The sequence below is a fragment of the Acomys russatus genome, chromosome 18, assembly GCF_903995435.1.
Source record: "Acomys russatus chromosome 18, mAcoRus1.1, whole genome shotgun sequence".
Classification (NCBI taxonomy): Eukaryota; Metazoa; Chordata; class Mammalia; order Rodentia; family Muridae; genus Acomys; species Acomys russatus.
The window spans coordinates 45,219,799-45,238,966 of NC_067154.1; the positions used below are offsets into that span (position 1 = coordinate 45,219,799).

The 19,168-nt window shown below is 41.3% G+C and overlaps 1 protein-coding gene across 1 annotated transcript in view; it reads right to left on the reverse strand.

Annotated features, from left to right (window-relative positions):
• Obi1 (ORC ubiquitin ligase 1) overlaps nucleotides 1-18,901 on the reverse strand; it is a 45,488-nt gene extending 26,587 nt beyond the window's left edge. Inside the window, exons 1-3 of the mRNA XM_051160937.1 lie at nucleotides 18,740-18,901; nucleotides 4,634-4,769; nucleotides 2,318-2,409 (exon numbers count right to left, since the gene is read on the reverse strand). Of these exons, the coding sequence (XP_051016894.1) occupies nucleotides 2,318-2,409; nucleotides 4,634-4,769; nucleotides 18,740-18,811 (300 nt within the window). The 5' untranslated portion in view covers nucleotides 18,812-18,901. The remainder of the gene's footprint in view (nucleotides 1-2,317; nucleotides 2,410-4,633; nucleotides 4,770-18,739) is intronic.
• Nucleotides 18,902-19,168: the final 267 nt, after the last annotated feature.

Consider the following 19,168-nt stretch of genomic DNA (forward strand, 5'->3'; position numbering starts at 1 on the left):
ATTTAAGTCAATGATCTCTCTGATTAGTGTCTATGACATTTATTTATTATGTAAGAGTACATTTTAGGCTTGTCATAGTACTACTTACTATTTTAAATGATATTACATTTAATAGCATGCGAAAAGCAGTTGTGTCCCACCCGACCTTTTTTTCTTTCTGAGACAATCAATGTCTCTCTCTCTGTCAGTGGTTCTCAGCCTAGGGATCGGATGACTCTGTCACAGAGGGTGTACATCAGCTACCCTGCACATCAGCTATCTACACTATGATCCATTACAGCAGCAGAATTGCAGTTATCAACTGGCAACTAAATGATGTTATGGTTGGGATCAGCAGAACACGAGCAGCTGTATTGCAGGGCTGCAAGATTAGGAGGGTTGAGAAGCATGCTCTATGTAGTCCTGGCTTTGAGAACCAGTGTTGTATGCAGTCCCGACTCTCCTGGGACTCATTATATAGGCCAGGCAGACTTCAAATTCACAGAGCTTTGCCTGCCTCTTTCTCACAAGTGCTGGATTTATAGGCATGTGCCACCACACCAAGCTTAAGAAGTTGTATTCTTTAAGTTAATATAGTAATTAATAAACAAACATGCATTTATATATTCACAGGTGTGGAAAACACATGTAGGAATGAACATTTATTTATTCTCACTTGTGCTCCAGCGTGCTAAGAATGTCTGAGGCAGCTGAGGTAACTTCATGCACAGAGTGTAACACAGAGATACTTTCGATCACACCATGTTTATATAACAGCTGTGCACCAATTGGCCACTCTGTTTTTCTTCAAACTCTAAACCAGGGGATGAAGATCCTTCCGTCTTAAAAATCCTCAATCCTGCTGGGCAGTGGTGGAACACTCCTTCAATCCCAACACTTGGGAGGCAGGGGCAGGCAGATCACTGTGAGTTCGAGGCCAGCCTGATCTACAAAGCAAATCCAGGACAGTCAAGGCTGCACAGAGAAACCCTGTTTCGAAAATCTAAAAAATAAATTAAAATAAATAAATAAATAAATAAATAAATAAATCCTCAGTCCTCAAGAGAAGACCAAAATCTGTGGCTTCACAGGTGGCTCCTCTGCCTTGTAGGCGGCCTTTGCTTTATGTGTTTACTGCCTGTCTTTCCTCACCCCCAATAAAACTTTTTTTTCAACTGCTAAAAGGAGGAGGGACTTTCTATACAACTAGATCAGATATAAATATATGTACATATAGACATATGTGTATATTATAAAATATCCATCCCTCTTTTAGTGATGATAAAATGACAACAGGGCTTAATATCAACTATTCAAATACATATTTATTCCAGTAGCATGAATTTATTTAGGGAAAAAAAACCTACCTTTGTGGTAAGTCTGCTCTTTCACCTTTAGACAAAAATTAGAAATAATGTATTTCCCATAAAGTTTATTTAGTGTATCAGAATTGATCAAATTTATAATCATCAGTGAAGCTACAGGTAGTAACGAATTAATTGTGTTCCCTAAGTGGGCTTCTTTAATAGCTCATTTAAAAAAGAAGGAACAAATATAAAATGATTATGGAGGTACAAATTGTTAAATACAAACACATACACACAAACATACACACATACACAGAGAAAGAGAGAGACAGAGAGAGAGACAGAGACAGAGAGACAGACAGACAGAGAGAGACTGAGAGACTGAGGTGGGGAGTGGTTTAAAAAGGAGGGGGTGGGGCTGGAGAAATGGCTCAGCATTTAAGAGCACTCATTGGCTGCTCTTCTAGAGGACCTGGAATTGATTCCCAGCACCCACATTGCTGCTCACAACTGTCTTCAACTCCAGCCCCAGAGGATCCAACACTCTCTCATGGCTTCAGATACCTGGTATTTAAAAGGTGCATAGGCAAAACTCTTATATGTATAAAATAAAAAACATAAATTAAAAAATAATTATAAAGAAGGAAAAGAGGAAAATGCTCTTATTTCTTCCTTTTCTATGAAATCCTAGTCTCCCATCCTTTACTAAAATAAAATAATTTCTCTATTTAAAATAAAAAGGGAAGAACTTACCAACTATGGTTAGATTGGCACTAAAGGTTTCACACTGGGCACAATGATCAATGTGTGTAACCTCAGCACTTGGAAGGCAGAAGCAAACATATTACAACGCTCTGAAAAAGCAAGCAAACAAACAACCCCTGTGCCCTCCCCAGCCCCAAAAAGACCCAAGGGAAAAACAGAATCAGGCAAGCTTCAGAGGACTTGGCTCTAAAACATATGGGAAGCTGATTCAATCAGTTTCACCTTATGTTCACTGCCAAAATCATTTTAAACATCATATTATTTACCTCATATTCTTTATGGAGTAACTCGAGTCTGGTTTTTCGAAGGTGCTTCCTGACTGTGTGGCTCAACATAGGCTCGCTCTCACTTGTTCCTCCTATAGGGGAAGAAAACCCTGATTTGTGTTTGGTTTGGCAAGATGAAAATGAACTTTTTTTTCCTTTTTCTTTTTTGTTTGTTTGTTTGTTTTTGTTTTTCAAGACAGGATTTCTCTGTGTAGCCTTGGCTGTCTTGGACTCCCATGGCGATCCGCCTGCCTCTGCTTCCCCAGTGCTGGGATTAAAGGTGTGCGCCACCACACTCAGCGAAAATGAACCTTTTTACCCTCCATGTTTTATTATATAACTTCCCAGGTAATTCCAGAAACAAAATTTAGATAGATTGGAGACTCTGGCCCAATTAAGAATAATGTGAGTTAATTAAGGTTTAAAAAAGAAAATTAGTGCTATATTAGGAGAGGTGAAAGGAATTTCAAACAGGAGCTAGGAAATAACAGAGAGACTCTTGGTGTTTTCTTTCTACTTCGGGGACTACATTATTCTACATTTTTCTCTTTAATAAACACTGAAAGTGAGTCTATAATTAGGCACAGGTGGACATCTTTCAGAAAACTTAAAAAGTAGCAGTAGTGAACTAAAATTAGGGGGACTTGTCTTAAGGGCTATTTGTGACAGAAATGGAATTGACGACACATGACAGAAAGCAAAGGCTGAGTGGGACTGTGGGGCCAGCCAGCGTTACCGTTTAAGCCTTTCCCTTCAGTAACTCTGAAGAAACAGTTATCAACTAACACCATAAGAAATCACTTCAGGAAAATATCACAGGCATTAAATCTTATCATAGCAAAGACAGTGGAGCAAAGGGCTACACAGGATGAGTTCATTGATTTTGAATATGGCAAATCTAAAAGCAATCGTTAATAAAGCCAATAACTATATTTATATTTAAACAAAACATACAAGACTGTGTCTATGTGCCTTTGTGTGTGTGTGTGTGTGTATGTGCGCGCATATATATAAACCAAGAAATTAAAACAAATCTGGGTACTGGTGACACAATTCTTCCTGATTCTAATGACCCAGTTACAATGGATTAAGTTCCAGGATTAGCTGGGTACCCTAACTCATGACAAATACATCTGGTATAAATTATTTCAGAGAACTCTGATATAGTCATGGGTTACTGCCTCTGTAGTTAGCAGCATGATAACAAAGCATTTTATAGATGCGCGTTTTCAGTACAGTCTATCCAAACAGAGACGAGTGGACTATTTTACTTCAGAAAGTTCACTCATATTACTTAGCTAGAGCTCTTGATGATGTCGCTTCCTACTTTAACCATCAATGCTCTCATTTTACACAACCACCCGACGCCTTGCTAAAGTTAAGCAGGTCTGCAGGCAGAGAGTTTAACCCCATGGACAGCAACATAGCAGAGAATGAGCCTTCAGCCAGACTTCATCCCGGTGGCCACAACAGGGGCTTTGGAGCCAACTCTGGTCCCAAAGTCCCACTCAGCCCTTTGCTCTCTGTCACGTATCTTCCGATCCATTTCTGTCACAAACAGTACTTAAGACAACCTCCCCTAATTTTGACCACTACAACTACTTTTTATGTTTTCTGAAAGATGGGCTGGAGGGATGGCTCAGCTATGTAAGTTTGAGTGAAAGATGTTGTCTACCGATGGCTAATTATATACTCACTTTTAATGTTTACTAAAGAAAAACAACAATGTACCCCTAAAATAAAAATGCACACGCAGAGTCTGAGCACATTATTTTCCTAGCTCCTGCTTGAATTTCCTTACTTTTCCTAATATGGCACCATTTTTTTTAACCCTGAAGTAGCTTCACATTACCCTTAAGTGGACCCAAGTATCTGGTCTGACTATCTAAATTTCCTGTCTCCTCTCTAGTGCAGCCCACACACCACCACCCAGGCAACATTCCTAAAGCACACTTTGGGGCACAGCACTCCCATGATCAAAACCTAAAAGTCACCTACTTCATCAAGTGTTCCTCAGAGTTCCTCACCTTCTTTCCTACACCCTCTGACCCTTTATTTTCCCTTCTCCCTTCTCAGGACCTGTGACCTTAAACCATTAAATTTCTGTCCACATGCATGTAATGTATGCTGCATGTGGCCTGAGTGTTATTTCAGGATCCTTCACGCTCCTCTGCACCACACACACTATATATAATTACTAATAAACACAACATGATGTTAATCTGTAACAATGAAAACTTTTATCAGCCTTCCCCCAAACAGTAATTATGAACTGTCTTAAATCTGTTCTTATGCACATATAAAATCAATCCATACCAATAATCTCTTTGCAAGGGTTTTCAGGGGTGATGGGGACTCTGCAGGCTGGACACTGGCTGTTATTCTTTAACCACAAGTCGATACAAATCGAACAAAACACATGGTTGTTGGTGCATACGACAGGCTGACGAACCTTTGGAAAAAGAAACACCACTTTTAGTTCAGGGCAACTGTCCTAACTGGATCCCCAATATGATTTTGTTTAGAGAAATCAAACTGTTCCTTTCAAATATAGGCAAGTAGTGGGCTGAGGAATTGAAAACGATGCTTCTCTGGACCACACTACTTCTCATGACAGAGATGCGAGCTGACAGAGCTGGTCATGAAGACTGCAACTTTGACCTGAGATGCTTATGACATACTTAACATTCATGGTCAAAACAGAAAATGTTTTCTATTCACTAAGTCTGGGACCTTTTTTCTCAGCCTATTTCTATTAGGAATTAGGATGGTAGGATCATCAATATGATAACTGAATTGTTCACTACATCATAAGGTAACAACAACCACCTAATAAGGATTACAAAAAGATCTGCTGTGATTTCAACATGGTCTGTCATTACTTAGCTCCCGATGTACTAGAACTGAGGTGTTAGGACTATTACGATTCTGTGTTGCGGAAAGCAAGCAGCAAGTCAGGACTTGGTAAGAACCATTAGTTCCCATAGAGATGATTGATATATATACCAAATCTGGACCTCTCACTAGTCTCTTGTTTCCTATCTCATCACAAAACTCTCTTTTTTCTTCCTCTCTTTACCTGATTGGAAATTCAGATCATACTGTGTTCATGGGTGTTCTAATTTTATGCTTTTGCTCATAAAACTTCTTAAGATCCTCAGACCTCCAAATACCAGGAACACAGTACCATATTTACTCTATAGTCCCTTCTTCCCATCCACATTCTGCTGCAGTAGCTTTTAAAGTACCTTATAACCCAAGATTAGGAAGCCCAGTAACAAAGGAAGTTGTTTCCTTGGACTAGCAGCTATTTTTATAATGGTAATTACGGTAGTATGAATAAGAACAGCTCCAACAGATTCATATATTTTACTTCTTAGTTACCAGGGACTAAAACTTTTTGAAAGGATTAGGAAGTATGGCTTCATTGGAGTGGGTATGACATTGGACTCTGAGGTTACAAAAGCCCAAATCAGCCCCCACACCCCCGCCTACATTTCAGGATGCAACTCTCAATTACTTCTGCAGCACCATGCCTGCCATGCCTCTGAAAACATATGGAAGTCAATATTGAAGACATAAAATCACACACAGTACATAAGGGGTATCGAGATACTCCACTTTGTAGGAAGCTATGTAAAGGCAACTAGTGAAGCAATTAACATCAGAAGTTTCTATGCCTTTGGTCATACACTAAAGGTTAAATAGATCCCCAATCTAGAGGATGGTGTTGACCAAATCCACACCAGTTGTCATATTATTTACTAAAGTGTCAATGACAGGAGGAACAGCTTTTATACATGGTCAAAGTCCAGGTCATGTTTTGGTCGTGTGACATTTCTTACAGTAAACTCAGTTTGAAGTGGGTAAGCCTGGCCCAGGCAGCCATGAGTTCCAGGGCACAATAACTGATAACTCTACCACCACGGGACTGCAGCGGATTCCCAGGCCAGGCAAATGGCTAGAGGAAAGGGTGAGTACTTGGTGAGCACAAGAGGAGAGTCGAGAAAAGGAAGCAGAGAACAGAGCCTGTGGCGTCAGGAAGGAGAACATGGCAGCCGTCACAGAAATCAAAACAAAGAAGCTTCTCAGGAGGAAACAGTGCCAAGTTCAGTCAGACGCTGGTGAGAAGGAGAAGACTCTGTGGGCTTCAACTGTATAGGAATGATCTGCTACTGACGTTTCTCAGCAAATAATGAGAACAGAAACACAAGGCGGCTGATCAGGTGAAAGATGAAGATAGAGACTACAGACAAGTCTCAGATAGAAAGGAAAAGCATACAAATCAGACACAGTTAGCAATGTCACAGTGACGGAGGGGGAGAGCTACCACAGCTAGCAACTGCAAAGTTCCCAGGGAGCCGAAAGGGGACTGGGATCCCAGCACCAGGAAGATGCAGCTTCTTTAGTAACCGAAGAGGAAGCAGGATGTGTGCAAAACAAACACAAGGATTGATCTGGGGGCGAGAAAGGAGGGGATTCATGTTCCAGTTTTCTCAGTTGGAACTTATACTTTAATCTTTAAATATAAAGTGAGGGTATCGGCAAATAGTGAGAAAGAAATCTGAGACAAGGAAAGTAAAGGAACACAAAGCAAGTTTAACAGGGATATGGACAGGACTAATTCCTTTTCTTTAACTCCTATTTGAGGTCTGTGGTTTTGAATGTGATGTAAGACGAATTCACATAGGTACGCATTTTTCAACTGATCAGCTGCTCAGGTTTAGGCAGGAAACAGATAAGGAGTTTGGTCTACCCAGAGCTGGAGTTTTGCCAAAGAGAAAGGGAAAGAAAGGGAAGTGGTAGGAAAAGGTCACAAGGAAATGGGTACCTAAGTGGCACTGAAGACAATGAAGAAGTCACCAGCATCAGTGACCAATGCAGGTAACAAATGTGGAGTCAGAGAGTAAGGCACATTTGGTCAAGATACTAGGGGTGGCACCATGGTTTCTAACGTTTGCCTGGGCCATATTATCTGATATGCCCCTTTTCTCTTTTAATCTCATGTCACATGTAGTTAGTGTTTGTTCTATGCTCACACTTCCAGAGTCTCCCTGGCCTCAGTGTAGGATACAGAGTTCTAAAATAAACCTGGGGCCTATTCTCAGCATCCCACTTTTTAAACCCTTTGGCTGCTGAGATAGTTTCTATCTCAGAAAATTATGACTTAACCTAGTACCCTTTCATTTATGTGTTACTTTAAGTTAAATAATATACACTAGCAAACTCTTTCACACAAAAGTGCACTCACATGGACACAGACGTATATATAGACACACAAAGACACTCACATACACACATACAGAGAAACACACAGACACACACAGACAGACAGACAGACAGACAGACACACACACACACACACACACACACACACACACACACACACACACACACACACATCAGTACTGCGTAACCAAGGAATCAAATGCATAAAAGGAAGTTAGAGATGGCAGAAACACAGGAAGGAAGGCATGTTGGGAAACTACAGGCAGTGAGCAGAGCTCGCCCTAAAGCATAACTCTGTGGACCATCCCTAGCAATGCAGCCTGGAGAGGGCTTCCCAGTCCCTTGTGCTATCAAATGCTGCAATGTGTCCAGGATATCAGCTGTGGAGCACATGTTTGCTTTGCAGGGTTTCAGTCTTGTTTTAATCCTTTCCGTATCCATATTCTTCCCTTTTGGAAAGGAAATGTTCACCTCACACAGTGACACTTTAGGATTATGTACAGTTCTTTTCTTCTATGTCCCACACCTCCACATTTGCCTTGAGTCTCAGGAGATTTGGAGCAATATCTGGGACTCTTGGGGATGAATTGAACACATTTCATAGTTTGAGACAGATGTGAAACTACTGAAGCCAGGGATACACTGCTATAGTTTGGATCCTGTATATTCCCCAAAGGTTCCCTGCTCAAGGCTTTATCCCCAGCCTGTGGTCTCCTGGAAGATAGCAGACTCCCTAAGGAAGTCACTTGTGGTGTGTCCTTGAAGGCTACTAGGACCCATCTTTCTGCTTCTTTTCTTTGCTTTCTAGTTCCAAAGAGCACGTTCCCTTACCATGAACTCCTGTTATGATGTCCTATGCTTTCTGCAAAAAAAAAAATGTGAATTAAAATAAATAGTTCCTGCTTATAACATTCACAGTACAGGAAGAGTTTCTCGCAGCCTTACATGGTTACACCTTTTCCTTTAATACTCATTTTCTGCTTTGTGTCTTGCTTAGAAAATTGGTTACAATTCATTTCCCATCAGACTTAATCTCAGTGGGGAAAGGAGTAGTGCTTTGCTCTTTGTATTTCATAGTATCTGGTACATTGCTTTGAAGATGGTAGGATTAATAAAAATAAATTTTGATGCAGCAAATCAAAAAGTGAGATCATGTTGCCCAAACTGTGTTCTGGAGCAATCTACGGTTAAACAGTAAGGAAAAAGTTTTCTCTCTCCATTCGGTAGCACAATGATGCAGAAGAACAAGTGCAGGCAGGCTGCTTGGCTCTCGGTGCTTGGTAAATTAACCATGCTCCAAGCAGAACCATCTACTACTGTCTATGTGCTGGAATTTTTGACGCTAACTAGTCCATTTCCCTGAACAGGCTTCTTATCAGGTGAGGAGTTCCAGAAGGCAGTATCATGTTAGCTTCACGATCCTCCAGATAAGATAGTGGACTAGAAGCTGCCTACACATGACAGGCTAAGAAGAAAACTCAGTGCAAGAATAGACTCTATTCTGAAAACAAAAAGGAACTTCCAGAAATGTACAAAGGTGATGACAGAATGGCACAGAGTGCTAAGAAAAGGATGGGAAATGCACAGAAAGAAAGCAAAGAAACAACAGTTTCAACCATAGGGATCACCAACAGGATAGAAGCCTCCAGAGGAAAGAGACTGTCAGCTGTCCTGGAAAGAAAGCTAAGTGCGGCTGGAAGGTCCACTTTGCTTCATAGTCCATCAGCTGGGCAGGTTCTCCCACCTTCCCCAACCTCCCCAGATTGTATACCCTTCTCTGGGACAGCAAGGTTCAATTTGAGGGTTATCTCCCAAATGCAAAGGGAGTGGGGAAGCAACTACAACACTCCATGAGTGAGGGCTTGTACTTTCCAATGCCCTGAAGTACTGATCTGCCTACTGGAAGGATATGGATGTCTTAAGCATCAAAGCATGAAAGAACATCAAAGCTTTCTGAATCTACAGTAGAGAAAGGCAAACAGGTAGATGCAGGCTTGGAACTGCTGAGCTCCAGAATTAATTTCAGTTGAAAGAAATTGCTATACAACAAAAGGGAATAATTGGTCAAGCATATGTACCAATTTTAAATATATGTGCACTGAGTGTTACTGAACAGATACTTCAGAGTAGCGGATGGGCAGCTTGGTCCTCATGTGGGTCCCCCTAGCAACTGGAGTGGGGGCTATCTCTGACATGGGCACAGGTGCCTACTTTTGATCACTTTCTCCTAGCTGGGCTGCCTTGTCTGGCCCTAGTGGAAGAGAATGCACTTAGAGCTGATGTGACGTGATGTGTTGGGGCAGAGCGGTATGTGTGTGTTGGGGGGAGGGGGAGTCTCCCCTTTTCTGATGAGAAGCAGAGGGGGGGGGAATGGAGGAAGGAGGTAGGAAGAAGAAGAGGAAAGAGGGTGCTGCAATTGGGATGTAGGGTGAATAAATAAAGTAATGAGGAAAACCTACATCATCAATCAAATAGACTAAATAGCTAGAGCATATTCTATCCAGTGGGAAAAGAATACACATTCTTCTCAGCAGTTCAAGTAACCATCACTAAATGGATGACACTCTAGGTCACAGAGAAAAACTTAAAAGTGAAGAACAGAATTAATCTCTTGGATCTCACCTGGCAACAGTAAATGAAAACTAGACAACAAAGACAACAGAAGCTACACAAACACTTGAAAATGGAACAATACATTCCTGATGACCAGCGAGTCACTGAAGAATCAATGTGGATATTAAAAAATTTCTAGAGGCAAATGAAAATTGAAAACACACCTTCCCAGAACTTTTTGTGATACAACTAACACATTCTTAAGACCAAAGTTTACAGCTATGAGTGGTTACACCAAAAAAAGAGGTCTTAAATACATAACATAATGGTATACATTGAGTTCCTAAAAATAAGAGCAAAATAAGGCAGTTATCAATAATAAAGATTAGGGCAAAACATTAATGAAATGCAGACTAAAGAACAATACATGAAATCAAACAAAAAAGCGCTTCTTTGAGATAAATGAGATTGACAAACTCTTAGCCATATTAGCCAACTGAGAAAGAGCCATTTTAGTGAATTAAGAGATGAAGAGAAAATGTTTTAACTGATTCCATTGAAATCAAGAGGCTTGTTAGGGAGTATTTTGAAACTTCAATCCCCCAAACCTGCATAATCTATAAGAACTGTATAAATTTGTAGACACACAACCTACTAAAATCAAGATGCTATAAACAACTTAAACAGATCCATATTAAATGAGACTGATGCAGTAATCAAAAGTTTTTCATAAAGTCCCAGAAATGATGGACTGTCAGGGTCTAGCAAAGCTTTGAGAAAGAGCTAACACCAGTTTTTCTCAAACTGTAAAACAGCAATACTGCTCACATTACACATAGAAAGAGAAGGAACATCAAACTCATTTTATGAAGTTAGTATTACCATGATACCAAAAGCAGATAAAGACACAGAAAAAAAGAAAAGAGAGACTAGGACAATTTCACTGATGAACACAAACACAAAACATTTCAACAACATTTTTGTAAATCTTACTCAAGGACACAGTAAGGAGCTAAAGCAATGGCAAAGTGGCTAAGAGCACTCACTACTCTTACAGAAGACCTAGGCCTGGGTCCCGGCCTCTGCACCAGTGGTTCTCAGCCTGTGGGTCTCAACCGCTTTGGAATTATATATCAGATATCCTGCATATCAGATATTTACATTATGATTCATAACAATAGCAAAATTAAAAAATAATTATAAAATTATGAGGGAGCAATAAAACAATTTTAAGGTTCAGGTCACCACAACTCACTGTGTCAAAGGGTCATTAGGAAAACTGAGACCACTGGCAGATATGATGGATCACAAGTGTCTGTAACTACAGCTCCAGGAGACCAGACTGCTGTAAACACACACACACACACACACACACACATACTCACACACACACATACACACACACACACACACAAAACACACTGTGCACAAACAAGCAAAACACTAATACTCATAATAGTTTGAAAAAAAAAATCTAAAGAACACATTAAGAAGATCATACATCATGACCAAGTTGATTTCAGCCTAGGGAGGCAAAGTTGGATCAATACATACAATAAATGTAATATAACAAATCAAGTTAAAGATAAAAAAATCACACCAACAAACAGGCGACAATAATCAAGAACCCTCAACAAAGTTCACTATCCATTAGAAATAAGTCACAAACAAACTAGGAATAAAAAGACTGTATTTCAAGATTATAAAGCTACACACAACAAACTTATAGACAACATGTATTAAGTGAGGAAAAACTGAAAACATTTCTTCCAAAATGATGAGTGAGACAAGTGCCCATCCTTCCCACTCTTAGCATACTGCTAAAACAGTGTCAGCTAGAACAGTAGGATGAGAATGACATAAAAATGAACACAGCCAGGAAAAGCTCAAACCCTATTTGCAGGTTATGTGGTCCGATATTTAAAAGAACTTACAGACTCCACTAGAAGATTCTTAGTTCTGATATCATCTACATAATAGGACACAAAATCAACATACGCTAATCAGAAGCACTCTTATACACCAATAATGACTCTTACCAGGAAAGAAATCAGGAGAAAACCCTCCTATACACAGCAGCTTCAAAAATAAAATAAAATACCCAGGAATAAATCTAACCATGAAAATGAAAGATCACAGTAAAAACTTGGAGACACTGATAAAATACGATGTAGAAGACACTAAACGGTAGATAGATTTGCCATTTTCATGAACCAGTAGACTATTGAAAATGTGGTAAATTATAGACAGGAATCTAAAGATTTAATGCAATTTCCATCAAAATTTCACCATTCTTTACAGAACTGAAAACTAACAACCTGGGGCTCCAGAGATGGCTGAGCAGTTAAGCAAACACAGAACTCTTGCAAAGGAGCAGAGTTCAGTTTCAAGTACCCATCAAGTAGCTCCCAGCTGTGCCTCCAGCTGCAGGGATGCAATGCCTTCTTCTGGACTCCATGTCATCAGCGCTAACATATGCATACTGTCCCCACAAATATTCACATAATTTTCTTAAATCCTAAAATTCACATGAAACCACAAAAGACCTTCAGTATTTAAGCAACCCTAAACAGAAAAAAAAAACAAAAAACAAAAAACAAAAACCCAATGCTTAAGTATCATAACATCTGACTTCAAATTACACTAAAGAGCCAAAGTAACAATAACTATATTATACTGGCACAAAAACATACATGTAAAACACTGGGATAGAACAGAGGACAAAGACAGCTAGCTATAGACACCTACTTTTCTTTTTCTTTTTTAATGTGGGAAATAACCTTATTTATAATTATTCTGTAGGTTAACAAACTTTTAATGATTAGAAACATATGCTCTTAAATCTTGGCTACTTCACTACTACTACAATGCAGCAGTTACTACTGTTCTAGTGCTGAGATGAAACATCACAACCAAGGCAATGGAAAGTATTTAATTGGGGGCTTCCTTACAGATTCAGAGGGTTAGTCAACAAACATCATGGTGGGGAACAGGACAAGGGCTTTTGAAACTTCCAAGCCACGAGCCCTAATCAGCCACCTAATTTCAACAATGGTGTCAAAAACACACTGGTGTGGGGAAAACTGGACATCCACGTGCAGACGAACCATACCAAATCTATAACTCTACGCTTCCATACAGGGTTAATTCAAAGTGAATCAAAGATGTGAACATTGGAAAATGATAGAGTAAGATGTAAGAAATAGATTTAAAATGAGGCACAACTGAGGACTTTCTGAAAAGACCTATAGCACAGGAAATAATCCAAAGAATTGACAAAAGAAAAGTCAGAAGGCTCTGAATAACCAAGAAAACAATCACCAGAATGAAGAGACAGTATGGAAGGGAAAATACCTTTGCCAACTGTACATCAGACAAGCCATTAATACCGAGAATATATAAAGAATTGTAAATACTAAACACCCCAAACCCAAGTCATCCAATCAGTCAACGGGCTAATGAAACTGACAGGATAGTTCTTAAACTAAAATTAGAACTACCTATGACCCACATGTACCACTGGAATATAGAGAAGGATTCTAAGCCAGCATACTACAGAGATAGCTGTACATCAACACTTATTGCTGCAGTATTCATAATAGTTAAGATACAGAACCAACTCAGATGTCTATCAACAGATGAATGAATAAATAGGATTCACATACAAAGCTGAATTTTACTTAGTTACAATAAAAAAAAAAAGAAGGAAAATAGATGGAACTGGACATCATTATACTAGGAGAAAGAAGCAAGAATTAAATACCAAATGTGTTCTTTCATATATGAGACCTAGATTTATGTCTGTATAGGTAATGAAAATAGAAAAGGACCATGAAAAGTGAGAGAAAGATCTCAATAGGAAGCAAGGGAGGTTCTAGAATACATGTGGCAAAGAAGAAGGAGGGACTGTTTGGGGAGAAAAGAGCCAATGGGAAAATGAAGAAACATATATGAAATCTATTAATTTGGATATTGTAATGGTTTGAAAGAGAAATGTCCTCCCACAAGTTCACATAACTAAATACTTGGACCCTGGTAACTAGCAGGGTAGTATGGATAACCTTTGTGTTACAGGTTATGGACCCTTTAAGAAGTAGAGCCTTGCTAGAGGAAATACATCACTGGAGGCTGACTCCAAGAGTTTAAAGCCTTGTCCCACTTAGAGTCCATTCTCTTTGCTTCCTGCTTGTGGCTGAGTATGTGATCTTGGGTCACATGCTGCCATGCCACTTCTGCCATTAGATGGCATCTCCCTTTGGAACCATAAGCCAAAATAAGCTCTTCCACAGGTCACTTTTGTTTGTTGGTGGTTTAGCAGCACAGCAACAAAAAGTAACTAATACAGAAGCTGCTACCAGGAGATACAAGGTATCGCTGTGAAGACACCAATTGTTTTCCTTTATATTTTCTTTCTTCTTTTTCTTTAATGTGTAGAACTTTGAAACTTTGGACTAGAAAGGTAGTAGACTGCAGCTAGGCAGTGGTGGCACACGTTTTTAATCCCAGCACTGAGGAGGCAGAGGCAGGTGGATGTCTGAGCTCAAGGCCAGCCTGGTTACAGTGGGAGTTCCAGGACAGCTAAGGCTACACAGAGAAACTCTGTCTGGGGGTGGGGGAAGGGGGGCAGAAGAAAAGAAAAAGTAGAATCCTATAAGCAAACATTAAAGGTCTTCCTGTGAACCTTGAAGTCATTAATGATGAGAGTAATATGGACTGTGCAGGGTTGGCTCAAGAGATTTCAGAGAATATGACCACTATTAGCAGCTGGGCTGGCGAATATTCCTGTGAAATTTTGGTGTAACTACAGCTGCCTTCTTCCCATGCCTTAAGAACTTGCCTGGGGCTACATTAAAACAAAATGTCCTTGGCAGAGGAAATTTCAAGATAGCATAATAGTAAGCCTGTGGTATGATTATCACTAATAATGCATAATTCTACAATGAAAGGAATAGATGGGCACAAAGAAATTCTAAAATTGTACATTTTGGATGGGAAAGGTTACAGCCAAGGCTTGTGCTGAAAGAGAGACTATAATTGTTAAACACATCAGCACTGAGGAGGCGTCCTGCTCTGTACTGGAACAACAGGAAGGGAAGTCTGAGGGTAGGACTCTACCTAGCCAAGCTTCCAACATATAAATGGGGAAAGTCTTAGGGTAGCTTGCTCCTAGAAGCAACTGCATCAACATACAAAAACTGCTGCTAATGTGGTCTATTGGGTTGAGGGTCCATCCAAAGCTGGCAGAGCCAAACTTGGGTGGTGTCTTCTATGTGGTACTGCCTTTGGAGGCACAAAAGTGGCAAGAGTGAGGAGAGTCATGAGCTCTTCCTCGGTGGTTTCAGAGAGCCACTGAGGCCAGGTAACACCTCATAGGGAAGCTGAGAGGGCTAGAGGTCCTGAGAACCCTTTATGAACGAAGACCCCAAGATATTGGAGCTGTCCCAATCACAAGACATCTGCCAAAGACAGCTGCATACAGGGGATGGTGCTACCCTAAGAGAGATTTATGTTGCAGCAAATCTGGGAAGGTGAACCCTCTAAGCCTTTTGATACCCAGCTCTCAGAAACTGGACACAGAGCTACAGGATTCTGTGTCCTGCTGGGTTCTGGTCTAGTATTTCTTCACTATGCCCATTCCTCCCTTGAAAGAGGAATGGATAGCCTGTGTCATCTTATGTTGGAAATATGTAGTTCTAAACTTTATTTTACAGAGATTGCCCGAGTCTAAGAAAAGACTTTAGTTTTAAAATACTGTTGAGATAGTAAAAGACCATGAGGACTTTTAAGAGTTGTGGTAAATTCATTTGTTTTATGACATGGCCATGAGCTTGAGGGGCAGGGAATGAAATGTGGTTTGAACGGGAAATGTCCCCCCAAAACTTGGGTATTTGAATACTCGGACTCAGGCTGGTCACTCTATTTGGGAAGACTAAGGACTCTTTAAGAAGTGAGGCTGAGCTGGAGGAGGTACCTCACCAGGAGAGGGCTTTGGGGATTTACAGGGTCACCCCACTTCCACTTCTCTCTGTCTCTCTGCTTTCTGCTCCAGCTACCTACACCCATACCTCTCCAACCATTACGGACTTTTCTGGAACCATAAGGTTAAATAATCTCTTTCTTCCATTAGTCACTTTTTATCACAGCAACAAAACGTAACTAATACAAACACTAACTTTAAAATAAGTTCTTTTATTTGACTATACTCTAAATGGTAAAATACAATGAATTTAGTACTCCTTCAGTTATTGTTTGCCCAAGTGCCTCTCCCCAGAAATACCCAAACACAAACACGCACAGAATGAGAAGTACTAGGACACAGAAATGATCACAATTTGCTCAGGTTGTTAGTCTTTACAATCACAATTCTCTCAAATAAGATCTCTAGCAATAAAACAGTATAAAAAGGCAGGAACACAATGGCGAGGGTTAAGTGGCATGTAAAATATCACACTCTTCAGAGGTGTGCATGCTGAAGTATGAAGTATCATAAGATACTCTTTCCAAGACGGTGAAAAAAAGGAAGAGAAGAGTCACGTGCAACGTGGTGCCCTTCACACTGAATGAACAGGAAGGAGCAGGCTTTGGTGCAGAAGAATAAACTCTACACTCGTTCAGCCTTTCCTTCCTTCCATCCTTTTTTTCTTTCTTTCTTTCTTTCTCCTTCTTCTTCTTCTTCTTCTTCTTCTTCTTCTTCTTCTTCTTCTTCTTCTTCTTCTTCTTCTTCTTCTTCTTCTTCTTCTTCTTCATCTTCTTCTTTTTCCCCTGACTATCCTAGAACTGGACCTACCGATCAGACTGGCATTGAACTCAGGGATCTTCCTGTGTCTGCCTTCTAAGTCTGGGATTAAAGCCGTGCACCAGCACAGTCAGCTTCAGCTTTTGTAGTACGTAATTGGAGCTACTGAATGGGTAAACCCTTCCTCTCAAAACAGCAAATGAATCTGAGAGGAGTTACGTTTCAAGTTCTTCATTAGTAGCCCTACTATCTAGGCCTCACTGAGTAGGAATTAATTATACACTGGCTTGGGGGGGGGGCTCTTCTCATTTAAGGTGCTACTAACAGCTTTCTACACTGAAGAATGTTTGTATAGTACCACAGGAAAGTTAGGTGGTAGCAGCAGCTCAGGAATCCACGAATCAGACACCATTGGCTTCACCCTGGGGGCAATCAGGAAACTCTCTACAAACTCACAAGTGTTCCTGGGGAATCAAAAATCTATCTTCACCCCACTGAGGGCCACACAGTGCTTCCAACAATTTAATGGGGTTGATGCAATTAGATACATTTTCAGCTGTGGAAACTAAGATGCCAGGAAACAAACGATACAGATTATAATTGGCAAAGCCTGAATTGTATTCAATTTTTAAAAAAGCTCTCCCCTGGCTAACACACACCCACCTGGAAGTAAAACAAACCAACAACACACACACACACACACACACACACACACACACACACACACACACACACACACACATACACACACACGTTTGAAAGAAGCAAGAGATGGCACTGATGGAATGTATGGGTATGAAAAAAAAAGAAAATACACATCAGAGCCACCAACTGACCAGCTCAAATAGCACTGCTGCGGTCAGCTTGCCACAGAAATCAAGCAAGCAAGCCATTCATTCTCTCTCATAGCACATGTACCATTTCACTGCCCTTTTACTCTGTTTAGGGTTGGAAGTGGCTTCCAATCTCAACTTGCTTTTATTTACTGAATCGGCCAATCTATGCTGAACCTGCAACATGTAAAAGCAGGCGATCTCATTGGCTGACACTCATCCCCACCCCCACCCCCCCACCCCCTCGCCTCCTATAAGCCCCAGGCTGTAAACTGCAGCCTATTTTCTCAGGCAAACTACATACAAAAAGCAATCCGGGATGGAAAAGAATTGTTGCAGTTCTTTTCCGTTCTCGAACCACGCGGTTCTTAAAGGCACGCTCTTTAAAACACTCAATCGGAGGCACAAACGGAAATGAAAGAAAGTACGAATGCATGAGAACATTCAAAACTCCGCTTCGGATACCGAACTACTTTCCCCACAGAGTTTCACAAACCCATGAGCACCTCTAGCCTCTTGTGACTGATCCCACCTCCGAGTTAAGGCCACGCTTCTCACTCTAAACAGTACAGAAGGGAGTGGGGACAAGTATCATTTACTTTTCAATTTTGAACGCATGGCAAAAGCCATCCTCCCTCCAGAAGAGAATAAGGAAAGGGAAGGACTTTAAAAATAGACCGAGGCTCCCCGAACAATCATACCGGGTGTAAGACAGATCGGGGGAACTCGGACGTGTCTCCCGGGGACCCTGCTTTAAGGAGCTGCACGCCGCACAGGCTGCAGAGCAGGATGGAGGCTGAGACGCTAACCCGTTCTTAGCAGGCCGGCTCAGGCCGCCGCTGGCCGCCCTGCCCCGGGCCGCAGGCCCGCTCCGAAAGGCGACAGAGGAGTCCATCGATCGGGTCGCCCCCGCGTCCCCAAGCACCGGCCTCCCGCCGCCACCGAAAAGCTAGCAGGTCCGCCTTCCTTGGCATCCCAGCGCCTCACGCCCTGTCCCCGCCCAGCACCGGGCCTCGCTCCGCTCCCGCGGCCACTTGGTCCTCAACCCGCTCTCCTAGCCGTACCCATTACCTTCCCCAAGCAAATGTGGCACGTGATGGGCAGAGTGAGGGACAATGTAACGTTCTGCACGGTCTGAGCCATGGCAGCGTTCAGAATCCCGCCAACACGGAAGTCCCGCCGACAGCAGCTCTTCGCCACGCTGGGAAAGCGCGAGGCCGGCTACGGCGGCCTGGCAGGGCCACAGCGAGCCGGGCGAGGGGACGGAAACGCGCTTCGGAGACGCGCGGTCGTCCTGGCATTTTCCCTTTCCTATTAAATAACAGGTCTAAAATAGGTCCCTGGCTCAGGAGCTGAAAATTTGGTGAGAATAGGAAAGAAGGACTGTTTACTAGAGGTATCGAAGCTCTTGAAATTTTAAGAAAAGTGTAATTATTTCAGAAAGGAGAGAAAGCTATAATGTTTCAATCTCCATATCTTTCCTCTAAGAGTTGAATGGGG